The sequence below is a fragment of the Stegodyphus dumicola genome, chromosome 5, assembly GCF_044657685.1.
Source record: "Stegodyphus dumicola isolate Sdum_Otavi_A_Nest chromosome 5, ASM4465768v1".
Taxonomy (NCBI): Eukaryota; Metazoa; Arthropoda; class Arachnida; order Araneae; family Eresidae; genus Stegodyphus; species Stegodyphus dumicola.
In genome coordinates this window covers 88,953,171-88,971,143 of record NC_140772.1, presented here as the reverse complement: position 1 = coordinate 88,971,143, position 17,973 = coordinate 88,953,171, and the positions used below count along the sequence as shown (strand labels likewise).

General features: G+C 32.9%; 1 protein-coding gene across 3 annotated transcripts in view; it reads right to left on the bottom strand.

Annotated features, from left to right (window-relative positions):
* LOC118181836 (cell adhesion molecule Dscam1-like) overlaps window positions 1-17,973 on the bottom strand; it is a 1,419,238-nt gene that overhangs the window by 145,396 nt on the left and 1,255,869 nt on the right. For all 3 annotated transcript variants that reach the window (XM_085816859.1, XM_085816860.1, XM_085816861.1), the window contains exon 9: window positions 4,802-4,963. In XM_085816859.1, the coding sequence (XP_085672985.1) occupies window positions 4,802-4,963 (162 nt within the window). The remainder of the gene's footprint in view (window positions 1-4,801; window positions 4,964-17,973) is intronic.

Sequence of the window (17,973 nt, the reverse complement as noted above, 5' to 3'; positions counted from 1 at the left end):
AGATACGAAACAACAGCATGAATCAATTATTTGTGGAGAAATGTTGTATATATAATATACATGTATAAATATATATGTTGTATAAATATATAAAATATATATATCATCGTTAACCCTTCTGGAAGTACTAAAAGATGAAGAGTGTCATATTCAATAGCAAGTTTATTTTGGCTGAAGCTATTGAATATGGCATACATCTTTATTTTGGCTAAAGCTGCCATCCCAGAAGAGCAAGTGATTACTGACTCTAACTGTGAACCGAAGGGCCCGGGTTCAAATTCCAAAGAAGGCATGGATGTAATTTGTTCGTCCCTTCATAGAAGGCAACGATGGCCCGCTTCTTAAGTAACTCCATAATAAACAGAAAATTGCTTCCGACCTTAGCAGTGGCCAACGTCTGTGAAGGGCTACAGCCAGCCATCGAGGGCGAAAAAAAGTATTTGGCTGACTGTCCATCTGGCCAAAATAAGAAAGAAATGAAAATAAATGTGGGGAATTTCATTCACTTCTATCTTAATGATTTCCTTAGAATTAAAACGTTTTCTAGTTTTTAGATTGCTCTTTACATCAACTAAACATTCTTCATTAGACTTCAAATATTTCTGAAATGAAATCGCAAGCTGTGAGCAGTTTTATCAATATACACACGGGTTATTAAATCCGGTTACTTGAATGAGCAAATTCTGATCAATTTATCAGGAGGTATGCAGTTGAAAATTTCGACATTGGGGCATTTTTTTCTTCAAAAGAAAATGTACATGATTTTTTCCCCTGAAAAGTTAAACTACATTTTTACTTTACCGACTGGTTTAGCAGTATAAGACTAGTAGGACGAAAAATCCTAAAATCCTATTTAAAACTAAGGTAAGAGTTTTAGATTTTATCACGAATGCATTTCAAACATCACCTGCATTGCTTTTTTTGGTTTCGTTAAGTGTATTCCAGCTGAGTACATTACTCTAGTTACATTCAACGAACATAGGTATAAAATTCGGGTAAAATAAAAGACTCGGAAACAACCACGTTTGCTTCTTTAATATTGCAGGATATATAACCTAGCAAGCGGAATAACTGTCATTCACATATCCATTGCGTTTTTCATGCGCATTTTAAAGCTACTTTTGGCACTTAAGTGGCGTTCGCGAGAGTAATTTATGTGAACCACCGGACGTAAAGTACAGTACTCACACTTTATTCTCGTTACTGAAGAAAATCGCTTACAATTCACAGTTCTTCCGCTTGAGAAAAAAAACTTATAGGGTCTTTGGCCATTGTATCGCTTCTAGGGAAAGTGATAAGCATTATGTACTGCAGAGTTTTACTGCTTTTCTTAATGTAAACAACAGAATTTACTGAGTGATTTGAGTGCAGTTTGCCTCATTTTCTTCAGACTCAAAGTTTTTATTGCTCATTTATTTCTAAACTTAAATGAGATAAAATGAAACTGAATATCGTAGCTGTAGTAACGACCGCTTTAATGTCATGAAAAGTGGAAAAGACACATTTTATGCTCACTAAAACTGAATTTTCGAAGAAAATTGAAATATGATTTAATAATTTTCCTGAAATATAAAGAAAGAAATTCTGTTTTGCAAAACAATGAATTGTTGAAACAAAGAATTTTTTTTAATATTTGGACTATAATTCAGTGGTTTAAAACTGGCGGCTCGCGGACCACATGTAGCCTCCAAAGCAATTTCTTGCATTTCGAGAATATATTTTCCCTGAAATAATTAGCGTTATTATAACAAGAATTTAAAGAAAAAGTTTGAGACTGTTATAGTTCCGAATCCAATTTTACTTAATTTTTTTTAATAAAAATAAACGTGAGTAACGCTTCCGGAAATTCAGAAATGGAGCTAATTAATTTAGACTGTTTTATGAAACATATTCAATCATTTGAAAATACAAAACTGATTAACTTTTAATACTGCTTATCAGAAGATAAATGTCTTCAGTTACGAATTTTTCAATAAGAATGATCGCTGTTTTGGGGAGTACATTTACATGGCAGCGCAACCGGGACAGTGGTTAGCGACCTTGACTGCCGTACTGAAGGGTCCGGGTTGGCGACAAAATTGGCGATATACCATGGGCGGATGAAGAACCTTCTCGAACGAATTCTTACCGGTTTAGCCCAGAATGTTCTCGAACACAAGCCGAAAGCTATATAAACCCTGCTGGTCAGCAGTCAGTTAGTGTGTACTTCATCGAGAGGGCGAGTGTGTGTGTCTCGTCTAGAGTGCGAGTTAGTTAGTATCGAGTTGGTGTCTCGTCTAACGAGTCAATCCCTGCGGAGTTGATCGAGTTGACAGCCGGGCAGCGAGTGCCGAGTGGGTCGTCGAGTGCACCGAAGGAATCTGTTAGTGTATCGCGGTTAATCGCGTCGAGAGATTGTCGAGAGAGCGTGTTAAGCTCCGTGAACGACTGAACTGAAGAGTCAGGAGCTGTGCTCTGCGTATCGCCGAGTGCATCGCGAGTTGTAGCGTGGAGAGTCTCGAGATTACGTGGAGTTTCGAGAACGACCGAGTAGAGTTGGGAGCTGTAGTCTGGTGCTTCGCAGTGAAGATGTCTCCACCGTTATTGCCTGACAGTGTGAAGGCTGTGCCGCTGATTGTTCCAGCGTGTTTAGATCTTCGACGACTGTAAAAGTGTTTTGGAGCTGTCCTGATTAATATTGACTGAATTAAAGTTTGTTTCGATACTTCATCAAATGTCTTCGTTATTCACTCTAAATCCACACGAACCCCGTACGAACGTGAAGGAAGAAAATAACGTAACAGCTGGTGTCAGGAGTGGGGTAGAAATGCAACAATTGGTGTCAGGGATCAACATAGCAATTAAAATTGGGAGCTGCATATATTTTTGTTCCTCTTCCCAAGAAAAAGCAAGTAGGTTATTTTACTCATCTCTTTCGCCGTTCGAATTGTTCGAGATAATTTCATGCTTTGATAAAAACATTTTTGAAAGAAACGATACTTTTGTCTAATCTCCTGCTTCCTTTATGGTGCAAGGACAATTTAAAAAATAAATGAGGCCATTCTCCAAGTCAAGCCATTTTTTTCAGAGCTGCCGTATTCTTTTACCTCCTACAAAGAAATAAAATTTAGTCTTCTCAGGCTTTCAGACCTATCATTCGTCTTTCAAGCGCACACACCTCTAAAAAATCCCATGCTACTCACTTGCTCATTAAAGGCTCGTTTACCCAAGTGGAACTTTGAGCCCAAGAAATGTTAGTGAACTTCACGTCTCCGTTTGAAGGCTTTTTAATCGAATTCGTTTCATTTAGGAAGTATTTCACTCTTAAAGTTTTGAATGACATTATCGCCTAGCTGTGTATTTGTTTTATGCAATAAATGCATAAGTATCCAGTTTTACCTCTAAAAAAGGCTAAGTAACCTCTTTTTTCCTTTAGCGGGGCTATTAAGTTCGCCTAAGTTTCTTGGGCTCAAAGTTCTGCTAATGTAAATAGGCCTTAACGGAACAAAATGCTTTCATTCTAGAAGAGACACAGAAGACGAAAAGAATCCTTCATTCCCAATCTAATTTTTTAACTTTTAGTCAGGCCTACATTTTATCGTTCATACCCATTTTTCTCAACATTTTCTGTAAAGGTATCCACAACATTTATAAATAATCCTGAAGCTAGTATTTGTACATAATAAAATCGATTTTATTTAATTGATTTTTCTGAATTATATATAGATCAATATATCCAAGACTTGGAAATACATTTTCGATAACAAAATGAGCGAGACATCTTGAATAAAGTTGCATTAAAATTAATTGTCTTAACAGGAACATCATTAATTTAGGATTAATGTGTCCAACTTTAGAGTTATTTATTAAAAGAGAAACATATAATCCTTTCTTTCTCTAGTTATTTATAAAACATATGATATAACTGTACCACCTTTTCGTAAGCGTTTATTTCAGCTTCAGTAAGCAAACAATAGGATTTAGTTGACTATAAAGTTTCTTTTTTAGAAGCTATTTCGTGCTGTAATCTTTTAAGCTGCAAGTCACATAGGAGCGAATTGCTTACATTATAGGCCTTAAGCAGACATTAGACGTTAAATAGCTAAGGAAACCCCCTTTTTTATGGAAAACTTTCCTAAACAAAAGAGTAGTCTCGCAGATTTATCCTTTTGTTGAACATTCAGGTTTATCCTTACAGTTTTTCACATCATTTCCTACTAATATTTTTTCAACTTGCTATCCAGAAATTGCAGGAGTAAACACTACCAGCTGGCAGTCCTTAGGTGTATTGTCTCGAAGAGACTTTTTTTTTTTTTTTTCCTTGGGTAAATATTACCACTTGGACCAAAAATTCGATTTACCCACCCCTTATCCAGCTTAAAAGTCCTTACCTGGCCTTTATTTTCGCAATAGTTGGTTGGAGTCTGATACTTCCAACTACAGAAGTGTCTCAAATAACGAAATTATTCGTGTTTTGGCAATATGAAATAAAAAAAAAAATATTTCGTCAAACAGAAGAATGTAACTATTAATGCGGTATTCTGGTTCTTATCCTTATATTTCTGAATGCTTTATACTCGTTATGAAAAAATAAAATTATAAGAAGGTTGACTGATATAACAACAAAAACTGCGCTGGATATTTAATTTTCAAATCTGCAGTTTTTGAGGTCACTTTCAATATTCCTTGAGCGATCAGTTGATTAAATTAGAATAATTCAAGGAAATGAGTTTAACTGAACTGCAGCAAAAAATGGTATAATTTAATAGGCCATACAATAAAGACATATATAACCAAATCTGATCAGAATTAGAATACTTACCAACTACAGAAACATGCGTTGTTCCTGTGGCCGTTAAGCCATCCATACTTCGCACTACGCAACTGTATTCACCTTCATCTGCAGCCCTCTGTACGCTCTGAATAGTCAGTATGCCATCGTGGCTTACTTTTTGTCGATGGTTAAGAGGTAGTAATATCCCGCCTATAATATAAAGTGTAAATCATTAGTGACTAAAAGAAACATTTTAAATATTCAGGGCATAAGTTTATCGTTGTACAGTTCTATTTTTCTATCATTTTATAATACAAGACCATAATTTAAATAGCATTTTAGGTAATAAGCCCGACATCTGATGAAATTTCAAAAATGTTGTTATGAAGTTTATAATAAAGTATAATCTAGTGTAATAAGGATAACGAGTTTTGTACAATCTTTGACTGTAATCTGCGCACGTTACGAGACGCAAGAGTGTATCTAAAAGCATTTCAGTAAAATATTATAGATTTTGATGTACAATTACAATTACAATTCAATCTCATGAAAAATATTTAATAAACATAAATGTTTCTAGTATTTGAAGCTAATGTAATTTAGGAACTTGAAACTCAGCATTAAAATATTTTACAAGGTTCAAACTAAATTAAAATACAAATTTTTGGGCAGGCTATTATATAAATAACGCATATAACGCTGAAATTAATAACTGAAAATCATGAATTAATTCTGTTGCTTCATTTACAAGGAAAATGTTAAAATAAAAATTTTAATTCAGCTCATTTGAAAAAAAATTCAAAATGACACTGCGTCACAAAGTTTTAGGACAATATTTTCATTTCTGTTGAAAACAAACGGCAATGACTATGAACACATCTTTTTCTTTTATCATTTACAAAATCTTATACTTGCGGATGAAACTTTAAATGAAATTTTATGTTTGGTATCATGCATTTAATATCTGTTACTTCAGATACAAAAGAATAAATCTCGAGATGCAACACCGTTCTCTTTACGTAATCTAATTGCCTTCAAGCAGTTTCTTGAAAATAAAAATGGGACTGTGTTCAATCCTTTTTTTTCCGTTGTTTGTTTCTAAACTTGCCGCATGCTAACTGTTTTCACTTTCACACAGCGAATGCAAAACACGCAATTTCAATTTCGAGAGCATTTACTTTGTTACGTTAGAAAACGTAACAATGGAATCAAACTATAAGGTATTTCTCCCGCCTTCTTGGCATGCCTTCGTGGTGTGGTGGGCTGCACGCTCAGCGCATACTTAAAAGGTCCGTGGTTCGATTCCCGGCGAAGGCGTTGCATCTTTTTCATCCCTTCGGCTTCCAAAATAAACCTAATGACTCTGTAAGTGGCGCCCGAACTAAAAGGGTGTTGGATGATGATTCTCCTCACCCAGGATTTGGCGATTAGGACCCCTAAAACCCCATTCGCCCTTTAAAAGGGGGGAGTAGTTCTCCCACCTTCTTAGCATGCCTTCGTGGTGTAGTGGTCAGCACTCTCGACGTGTATTCGCGAGATCGTTGGTTCGAGTTCCTATGAGGGCATTGCTCATTTTTCATCTCTCCTGCTTCCTGAATAAGCCTAATGGCTCTACAAAACCCATTTTAGCAATTAATTAAACGAAGACTTCCAGAAACTCAATGAACCTTCCGCGAAGGATTCAAAAAATGTATACAGAGGAGCAAGCATATGTTTCCTTTAAATATTAATCTTTTTAGCCCTAAATCCTAAACTTTACAAGGTACTCTGCGTACCATACTCATTACCCATATTTTAAGCATTAAATTATTATTACGATGAAAGCAGAATTGCTAATTTCTCTGATATTTCAATTTGTGATTATTTTTTAAAAGCAAATTTGATTTTTTAATGTATTTAATAAAAAGTCCTTGCGTAAATAATGAATAACGCCTGATTTTCTTAAAACGTTTAGTACAGGTCAATTACTATTCAGCAGAAGTTGTTAAAATTTTGAATTTTTTTTTCAGTCGACTTGCCTCCTGTGATGTTCATATAGAAGATAAAAAATTAATGATGTTATCATTAATTTTATCATTGTTATCAAATCATTACTGAATGTTAACTTTATAGAAGGTTTGAAGTGTTTTAGCCTCTTGCTCATCTACAGCACTGACATCCTAATATAAGTTCAATGTTCCCCTCAGCGATATTCGCCTGAAAATCATTCAGGATTCTTAAGCCTAGCCATGCATTAAAAAATATTTTAAGCTAGTGGCTCAATTATATTTAAATTCTTCATTGAAAGAAAAGTTATTTATTGAATTGTATCTATCTTTATAAATTTTATTTCAAATTTATTTAACATTATATAGCTTTATATATTTTATTTTATTTCATATTTATTTAGCTAAAATTATATATCTTTATATATTTTGTTTTATTCCAAATTTATTTATTTACTTTATTTATTAACAACAATTTAATCCCACTTCTTATAGTATACCTTTAAACACATCAAATTTACATGCATGAGACAATCTTATACATAAACCCTTTCTTTCTCCTTGCAAAACACCTTGGAAACTACAGAACTGTATTGTATGTGAGGTCACATTATTTAAGGAAAGTGTGGTATTACAAATCATATTTTAAGAAATCTTTCATCGTTCATACACTTTGCATCATTAAGATCTTAGCATAATTCAATGAGAGCTGAAGAATATTTTTACGTATCGAAGGTTTATCATTGAAATTTCAGTTTTAGTTTTTCACGAGTACGAACTTAAACTTTTAGTTAGTATTCGGCTTCTTCTTATTATGATCCTTAGTAATGTTTTAGTGATAATTTGTATAACATTATACTGCAATGTTCAAAACGTTACTGAAAAGTCTCTAAATGATTCTGTTATACATTTACCTCATATTGTTTTAATTCCTGATTATTATTTAAGCCTATAAAAGTAAAACAATTTATCAGGAATCGTTTAAATATGTGTCAAACTAAATTGCTGATATCACTCTTGCTGTATCATACGATTAATGACATATTAAAAAGCATCTGATTTTAAGTAAATGTTCTTTTTAAATTTATGTTGTTCAGCGGTATCGAAAATTTCATTTTGAATCTACTTTTGCAGAAACATCGAACCATCTGATGTATTTATTATACAGAGAAGACTGTTTATTACAAAAATGTAATGAATAATGAAAGGAAGTGACAGATTCTTTTAAGGAGTGAATAATGGTATAAAGCGATTCATTTCAAACTACTTTGAAAACGAGTTTTAAACCGAAACGTACGCAATACCAGAAAGAAATCAAGCAGCATTTTTAAAATTAAAGATTGCGCTAGGGAAATCAATATAAAACACTAAAAGATAAGTCATTTTTTAAGTCACCATTTGGAGGAATTTTACAATTTAAGTTCCTACTGTATGTTTTGCGAGCTCCACACGCTGTTGAATTATTCTGATAAATTTTAGGTGCAAAGAAAGCAATTTTAAAAGAAATGCGTGTTTTCGCAGTATGGAATGTTTTAAAGTGGGAAAAATTCTCTTCTGTCAGCTTGATTAATGCGAAAATAGAAAAATTAGGTTCAAGAATTCGCAGAGTGTGCAAAAACTAAATATTTAATTCTATTCGGTTATTTTTTAAGTAGAGAAAAAATAACGCTAAAATTCTTTCCATATTTATTCCACAGGAATGAATACTTGCCCTTCCAATATGTAACATTTTGAAATGAAATATTGAAGTTCTTTAGATTAAATAAATTACAGACGATTCTTTTATTTTCTCTCCAAAATTTGCAAAACGCATCAAAAATTTATTATAAAAGCTATTTTTTTAAATCTTTCCATGGTGGCAGTAAAAGCATGATGCTCATAGAAAGCTGTTTAAACTATTTTAAACAATATGGTGATTTTGTAAAAATTAGCTGATCGCAACGAGATCTGACTTTGAAATTATTCCATTAGCGGAATTAAAACACTTGCTATATGATCTCATTTGGACAAAATATAATGAACTTCAGCTTTAACTGAGCAATGAAATCTGCAAATCAGCTTACTTTTTTAAATCCAGTAACACATTTATTAAAATTGATGATTTGTCCTGTAGAGTAAGTAAACTTTCAATTCCAGTTATAATGATTTCATTTCATTTTCATCGGTCCCTTTAAATTAAGGCTGAAAATATCGTTTTTTACGTTTTTTCGATATTTAACATTTTGAAGTAGTTTTTAAAAAAATATGCTCCAAAGTCTTCTTCCCAATTAACGATTTCAAAGAAATGATTAGATTTTTAATATAGTTCTGAGTCTGAACGAACACTTTTGTTTACTTCCGAAATACGAAAGATTTTAATTTTGCTGTAATTTTTCATTTTCAAAACGGTTTTTTTTTCCTTCAGTATTCGTGAAAAGTTATTCTGTAGAGAAGTATTTTAAAGATTACTGGAATCTTTATATCAGGAACCAGATCTTGTACCATAGAAATGATATACCAAATATATAAAAATTTTAAGAGGGTGCAATCAAAAAAGAATTGGAAAATAATAATTATTAAAAAAGACACATAGTTTGTATAAAGTTTTAAGAAAAAGTTAAATTCTCGCCTAGACAAAAAATTTTCATACGTCGCAAATTAATGTTCAAACACGTTAAATAACAGTACAATAATATACACATCGGTTACGCAGTTGATGAACCTAGAGTAAATCTGATTCATGTGAATTGATGTTTTAACTTTGCGTTTGGTCCTGTACATAAGTTAAACTGAATGAAATATTAAAAGAAAATGAAAGGCTTCCGATTTTAACGGCCGCTTAAAGGGTTTGTTAGGTTTTTTACGTTCTTGCTGTGCTCGTAGTCTACCAGTCTGCTGCCACACTCACTCCTACTAACCCGTTATTTTTTAGGGGCTTTTTAGCTTTATTATTAAGCGTCATTTTCTGCGAATTTATGACATATGCAATTAAACAGAAAAAATACAAAAATTAGAACGAAGCAGTATAATAGTATACATTTATAGTTCTCGATGCAGCGTTAGGTGTTGGAATAATTTTTTTTTTTTTTTTTTTTTTCAGTGTTTCCTCAGCTTATCATATCAATGGTCAGTTTTTTTTTACTACGATGGCTTTACACAAATTATTTTCTGCCTTTTTATTATTAACGTTTATTTTATTCATTAAATATAACATTTTTGCCGCTTATGGCGAATAACATTCGATTCAACAGCAAAATCACAAAACCTCTAAAATCAGCATAACTTAGAATTTCCGACAGGCAATCTATCGCTCTGGAGGTATTTTTTTCCTTGTACAGTGTTGCCACTGGCCGCTTTGGAATTGTGGAGTTCGTTAATCAAAAATTCGTTAAACTTTTACAAATTATGGAACAGATAATAAAACAAATTTGAAATTTAAAATTCGGACAGGTGTGGTTCAGGTGAAGAACTATTATCTATTTAAAATTTGAGGATCTAGGTACCTTGTATTCTACAATGTGAGAAATGGGCATACATTCATGCAGATTCTTCATTATTTATTTTCTTTAAATATAATAAGGGCGATACTATTTGGTGCTATCAATTTGAAAAGTGATACGCTATAGAGATTCAAAAATGTCGCTTCGAGACTAATATCCCATTCGGACCGTTTCGAGACTAATATTTCCATAACGTCCCTTTTGGGATAAAAACTTCTTGTTTGGTAGAAAGATACATAATAAAGAATTCAGTTTTCATACATATCGATACAATATAGTATTAAAATAAATGTGTTGTATAAAAGTGTCATTTCGATGCTGACGGCTTTACAAAACATAATAAATTTCTCTGACAACTCAATTCATAATTATATAATGGGAGAAAATGAGAAATAAAGGATACCGTATTCCGCTCTTCGATTTTTCTCTATCGATGAGTAAAGCAGTGACAGCACTGCGTATATAAACATGGAACAACTGCTCTATCTGTGAACATAGTTATAACTGAAGTGCAATGTTTTATGAGTGGTGTTGTGTTTTAGAGCATTTAATATACATCATTATAATTTGATGCATATTATTTCTGAAAAACTAGTTTTAATATGTAGAAAAAATGCTTTGTTTATCAGTAGTTTCTAAATATCAGTCAATTCCAAATGCAAATTAATCACAAACATAAACGAATAAAATAAAATAAGAAAATAAGAAACTGCCTATCTTCGAATTCGCGTAAATAGGGATGGAGTAAGTCGGCGAATTACTATTAATTAGCTAGACAAGCAAATGATTAAAAATTCTCCTGCAGTGATCGCGCACAACATCCTTAAAGTGAAAAAAATGCTCAATTCAAAATTAATGTAAGATGCATTTTGGCCGCTGTGTGATTTCTTAATACCTGGGAGAAAGCGGTATTCACATAAGCAATGACGAATGACATGAAGATCCTCTAGTTGGTGGTATAACATTTTAAGCAAGCTCGACTGAAACTGCATCATGGATTCTGTATAACGGGGACAGACTGCTTGTACTAACAAATAGTCTGGCACGATTGTCAGATCAATGATATAGTCAAGCGATGAAACTAATTTCCAACAGGTGACCATGAGGTCAAGAAGCTAACGACAGGCTTACTACTGCAGCTTCTCGAAAGGATGAGAGCGGCTGTGAAAATACCAAATGTGCTCAGATAGTTTCACTATGTTCCATTTAGAGCAGGATATTAACACAGTTTCTGATCCGTAAATTCTGGACAACTCTTTCAAAAAGATGAGTGAGGCTAAATGTTTTTGCTGGAATGGGCGCATCGTACCTTTAAAAATCACAATATATAGGATTCGAAACTTAGGCATGAATCACAATCTTTGTTTAATACCGATCACCAGAGAAATCACGATTACAGGAAAAAGCGTGGTCAAGATACCTCCTGACGTGTGCTACAGATGTCACATGCATCGTAAACGTAGTTTCCAATGGGTAGTCTATTTTTTTCTAATATCATATCAATGTTCGTTATCTTTCGCAGATGAAGTACCAGCAATATTCTTTTACCTTTTGATTGCCAGTACTATCATGTTTGTTAAGACATCATTCTACAAGATAATGCCCGTCAGCTGCGTCTCTTGTGAGAAGATTTTCTTTTCCCTCAGTAAAACAATCTCTTGTAAAATTAACAGATCTTTTCCCAAATAAATAACCTGTGGAATGCATTTGCTCGCCATTTTACATCCAAATCACAAGCGTGATCTGAAGAGCAGTTAGCAGATAACTTACATCAAATTCTGCAGCACAACATTCGGTACTTGCTTAATAGCTTGTGAATCCATATAGTTTGTGGCATTAATCCTAAAGAACGTCACGTATCTTACCATTATCTCAGGATTATGGATACATAAATACCCAAAAATGGCTTGATTTCTCAAATTTAGTAGCTTCATTTTTTTTTATTTTGTTAGCACTCATATTGTATTTCATAATGACCCGTATCATATTTGCTGCATACGCGCACGGACCTTTTTTGTTTTTTGGAAGAGCGCATATTACGAAAAGTGCTGTTTGACTTGAAATGGATCTAACAAAGGAAGACGATAAACATGTTATTTTAGTTCTAAATTTAAATGTAGACAGATGACGTTAGAAGATATTAAGAGAAATTTAGAAATTCATATCAATGGCTGGTGTGAGGCTGCCAGTTTCTTTAACGCATTTTATTCACTAAAATCGGAAGAGAAAAAATTCATATAGTTGAAAATAAAGAAAACGTGCAATAAACTAAGCCTCCACTTCGGCTAAAGGCAGAGTTGAACGATATTAGTAAGATACTACTTTGATTAAAATATGCACAAAAATTTACTTAAGTAATATGTTCGAATGATTCTAGTGCGTCAGAACATAAGTAATTTAATCTCAACTCAACATTTTCCAGATCCATGAAGTCATAAAAAGTTTTGTTTCGCTAACTGACACCAACTTAATAAAATGTATTATGCATTTTTCAACAACTTAAGCAATTAAAATTAGAACACATGTCTTCAAAATGGAAAACTTGTGCTAAAAACTATTTCTGTTACTAGCATAACTTACTTAATATTTTACAAAAGTAATATAAAAGCAATTTTGAAAATTGAAACATAGAATAAGCAAGTTCTTCTTTTCCTCAGATATGATTTCTGATAAATTCGAGAAAAATAAAGTTGGAGTATTAAATGAAAATATTTTCAAGTTTTAGTAAATAAATCTACCTGTAATTTAAACTGTTAATTAATTAAATACTGATGTTAGATAAAGATTTAAGCCGGGTTAAGTGTACTCTAAGGCATATTTATTATTTAATAATTTGTTGCAGTTCTTTTAACTTGCAAAATTCTAAAGTGTTTTACGGCTTGTTTACTTTATGCTCAAATTCGGTTGAACGAAGCAAAATAAATAGCCTTTGAACGAAACCCAAACAAAACTCCATGACCTCAGTTTCCGTAGAAAATGGATAAATTCTTTTCCTAACAATCTTTATTCTCCTGCTTCGTCAACGTTAAGGCTGCTGCTCCCCTTTCGTCTAAAAAACCTGGTCTCTGTTCCTAATCGTCCATTTGGTTTCTAAGAGCTAAGCAAAAATATTACTTGAGTTTTGAAATGGAAGTATTAGTCTGTTTGGTTTATGTGATTATGGCAAAGCCTCGAGGGCTGTCTGCCTAAGGAGGGGGATGCCTTCATGGATGACTTGCTAAGGGAAACTGGTTCGTATACATGTTACACATGTGAAAAACTACGCAAACGTCCATGCAGCCAGCTCGTTCGCAGGATTCGAACTTCGGAGTGTTCAGCTACTTTAACCGCTCTGCCGCTGGTGGGATAAAGTATTGAATAAATAATTTAAGTACCGAATGTGTTTGATAAGTTTTGGCTCAGGGCTCACCAGCGGCTGAGAGGTGAAGTTGTTGAACAGTGGCAGTTCCGTCCGAGGTTCGAAAACCGCGAACAGGCTGACTATATAGGAGCTTTCGTGGATTTTCATATGTGTAACGCGCATACGAGCCAGTTTCCCTTAGAAAGTCCTCCATGAAGGCATCCCTCCCTTTAAGCAGGTAGCCCTCGTTCACCTTGCCATAATCGAATCAACCAATATATGGCTGATGAGCTTCTGTTTTTATCATCAGCCCCATGTTTTCTTACTTCAAATATTCAATATTGCGCAAGAAAGTTAATTTTGAACTACAAGTTAATAATTTACTTTTTTATTAAATTTTAATAGATAAAATTCTTTTGTTCACTATTGATAGAACTGCAGTTATAACGCATAATGTTTATTAATTATGTAATATGACTAAGCGTCCTTGGCTTAAAGGAGAATTTGAATTATATGCAATGTAATACTGGCAGCATCAGTAGCCAATTCCTGTGTCATTCTTATCAACAATAGCAATCCTACTTTTTGTACATTCATCCCAAGAAGGATTATTATATATGTTATTCATAAAAGTCTGAGGAACTTTGCATTTAGGTGAATTCTCATTTTTCGCAAAATACGTTTAAAAGCTTGTCACACCATGCCTGTCCCAAACCTGAAGTCGATGTAGCTAAGCCTGAATATTTTCAAACAAACAGTTAAGAGATCCATATTAACACTAGAACAGCCGAATTTCAGACTAACCGAAAACCGCCATTGGGGGTCAATTTGACCCTCATAAGAAATGTAAGTAGAAACACAGTAAATGATTGAAATGATGCTGAAATGACCACATAAAAGAGTTTTTAGAGGTTTTTATTTATTTTTTATACTTTAGAAATTTTTTTCGTGCAATTAGCGCAAATTAGCACATATCTTTCAATGTAAGATTACAAAAACAAAAACAAAGTCTTTGAAAAACAAACAAAAGATACAAATGCAAAAAAGAGAAAAATAGAACATATGCAAAAAATTACAAAAAACATAAATTGGGAATAAACACGCAATGTTTTCCAAAGTTTGTTATACATTACCGCAGGTAATGAATGTCACTGTCAATATGAACGCTTGACAGTGACAGCAACACATTTACCACAAATTGGTTTCTGGCATCCCTCACAGCTGACAACAGTCTTGTTTTGTCCCTTGCAACTTTAAAATGCACATTTCTTTCCTTTAAGTGTCTGTATTTGAGCAATTGGGGGGGCATCTATTGCGTAGTGCACCAACTCGTAGTTCTTCCATGAGTGCAAGAATAAATTCTCGACGGGAAATAGAGGTGCCCAAGGATTCTTTGAATATAATCCAAGCATTGAGTTCAGCAATGTCAAGGACGTTGTAAAAACATGTACTGGCCACCTGCGACTTCCACTACTTGTACTCTATTTCCCCAGCATCTGATCTGCGACATCAATGCCACATTTTGTACTGTTGTAGTAAGTGACAGTGTTCGGTTTTTTTCTTTATGCTGTCGTCGACAAACACATTACTGTGCATCGTGCTCAGAATCACGACATTCTTTCTGCTCTTGCACCTATATATTGTGAGTGTTTTGTCTCAATTTTGCAGTGCAAAAGATGAATATCGTGCCGAAGAAGTGTCACGAGCAATGGGGGTAATTCTTGCTTATTCAGAAGCATCGTCTCCACAATTGTGGTTTATTTCGCAGAAAGTTCATCTGCAAGTTTCACAGAAGTAAAAAAATTGTCAGTTGTGACATTGAGTCCGGAGTTTAGATGTGTTTGCAGTAATTTGAGAACTACACTTTCCCCAAGTTGTAAATTAGTTGGTCGTTCTTCATTCTTCCCCAGATAAGGATAACCATTCAAAACATATTTGGATTTTACATCAGTTGCTAGCCAGAATTTGATGCCAAACTTGTCCGGTTTATTCGCCATATACTGAATAAATCTACATCTTGATTTACAAGGCAACAATTGTTCATCAACGGTTATTTCTGGTCCAGGATTATAGCATAAATAACAGTTTTCCATTAACTTGTACCAGGTTACAGAAGCGAGACGATCGGCTCTGGTGCTTCGGACATCGAATATGAGATACCGCATTATTTCACGGAACTGATTGCGTGACATTGTTTCTTTGAGCACAGGTGGTCCTCAATTCTTGTTCCACAAATCATCTGCACAAAGTTATGAATGGCCTAGTGCTCCTAGTGTCGTTTTTCTTATGAGGGTCAAAATGACCCCAGTTGGCTGTTTTAGGTATATCTGTAATTATTTGTTTAAATAATTAACGTAGAAATATGAAAAATTGGCATAGTATACTTGGAAACATTTTAGAAAAAGTAAAAAAATATCAGCTTCGAATCTCAGCTGTATGTTAAAAAAAAAAACGCGTAAAATTGGAAAAAAAAGGTCAAAATGACCCCAACGGCGCTTCTAGTGTTAAATTAAAAGTCCAAATCTATATCGTTTGCTTCTTAATGGTTATCATTTTAAAGATAAGTCAACAGCGAGTTCTTATAAAAATTGTGATTTCTGAATAAATCTAAAATTCTGTTTTTGAATTCTTACGTTAAGTATTTACTTATCTTTAAATATTTAATGATATTCTTCTCAGAGCCGTTACACGAAACATAGAAATTTCACGTACTGTCATCTAAGTACCCAAATTTAGAATTTCGGAGCATTTTAGAATATGTCATTAGGGATACGCAATCTTAAAAGCTCTCTCGTCGATAAACAATGTAAACAAACAGTTAATATCATCTTTCGGGACTGACAATGACAAAATTCTTTCAAAACTTCCAGCAAAACTATTATTGAAATTTAATTAAGCGGTGATTCGTTTCTGAAGGAGATAAACACATCAGTCAATATTGCTAAATAAAATTTCATACAGTTATCTAGAAATTATTTATAATCTAAGAGTAAACAACAGCACTGTTATGACATTTAGAAGTTTGCAGCTAAATCTTTTAAAAATTCATTTAGGAGATTATTCTGATATTATAAATAACTAATTTAGTTATGCTGAAAGAAATACGTATTGTTTTCTTAATTATGAACAAGAAACAGCAAATCTCTGTTACAATATTCTTAAAAAAATTATTTTCAATAAAACTAAGAAGCCAGTTTATAACCAGAACGAAATAAATTAAATCAAACACATCACGTTTGTATTTTAAACATAATTGCTCTTGATGCCCCTAAAATAATGAAATAATGAGTGAAAATAATTTCTCTCCTTTCCTGAATTTGAAATGTAAAACGAAGCTTTAAGTCACAAATAAAAATACTTTTTTTCCCTTTAAAGCAAATTGAAAACACTTTTTCTTAAGAAGTGTTATTACTCATTTATATAGTTTAATGCATTATTATTTCTACAGGATTATATGCAAATTTTCTCTATATTTGTAACATTTAATATGCTGAAGTAGAATCAATCGGGAAAATAAGTATTACAACTGTGAATATAACTATCTCATGCATTAGATAACACAAATATTTAGAATATATTCTAATTCATTAATAAGAAGAATTTCAAGAATTAAATGTTGTATTTTTACTTAAAAAATTCTAAAATTGCTTTGCGGAGATAATCGAATGCGTTTTTGGATGAAAATAAAAGTATTAACGTTTAGCGTTGTTATGTGAAAATCCTAAATTTCAAGCATTTTTATTTGGCAAGTTTTTCCGATATGTGCCACTGTTCTTAAAATTGATGATATAAAATAAACAACAATTTTTAATGATTGTCCAAAATCTTAATATCAGTTATTTTGCATTAAATTCGTGCTTCCTTTCATATTATAAAATCAAACTAAACTAGTAGTGATGTTCTTATAAATGATTCCTAATACATATTTCGGTTTGCGAAAATCTGTGACTGCACAACTTGAAATTTTAGAATTTGAAATTTTGAATTTTAGAATTTTGAATTTGAAATTTTAGAATTCATTATTATGAGAGTAAAAAAAGGCAATTAAAAATCCTAAATGTTATCACACGTTATGTAGTATGTTTAATAGCAGCAAACTAATATTGTTTTGCTCTTTCTGTGATTTCATCTCTGTAGAAGAAATATTTGCTTATAATTCATATCCCGTAAAGCGTTAAAATTCCTCTTTCTCGACTTTAATAAAAACATCTTTTTCTATCATAAACTGAATTTTAATATATTGCTGTTTGCATGAGTTTTATGGCAATGGTGCGCCTTGCATTAAACTCATCCATCAGTACTATGGCATGAGTTGATAATGACAATATATTGTAATTTATTTACCTTATCCTTTAAATTCTCTAATGACAGGACATAACATGAACAATTAGTACAAACATGTTCGCCGCTATAATA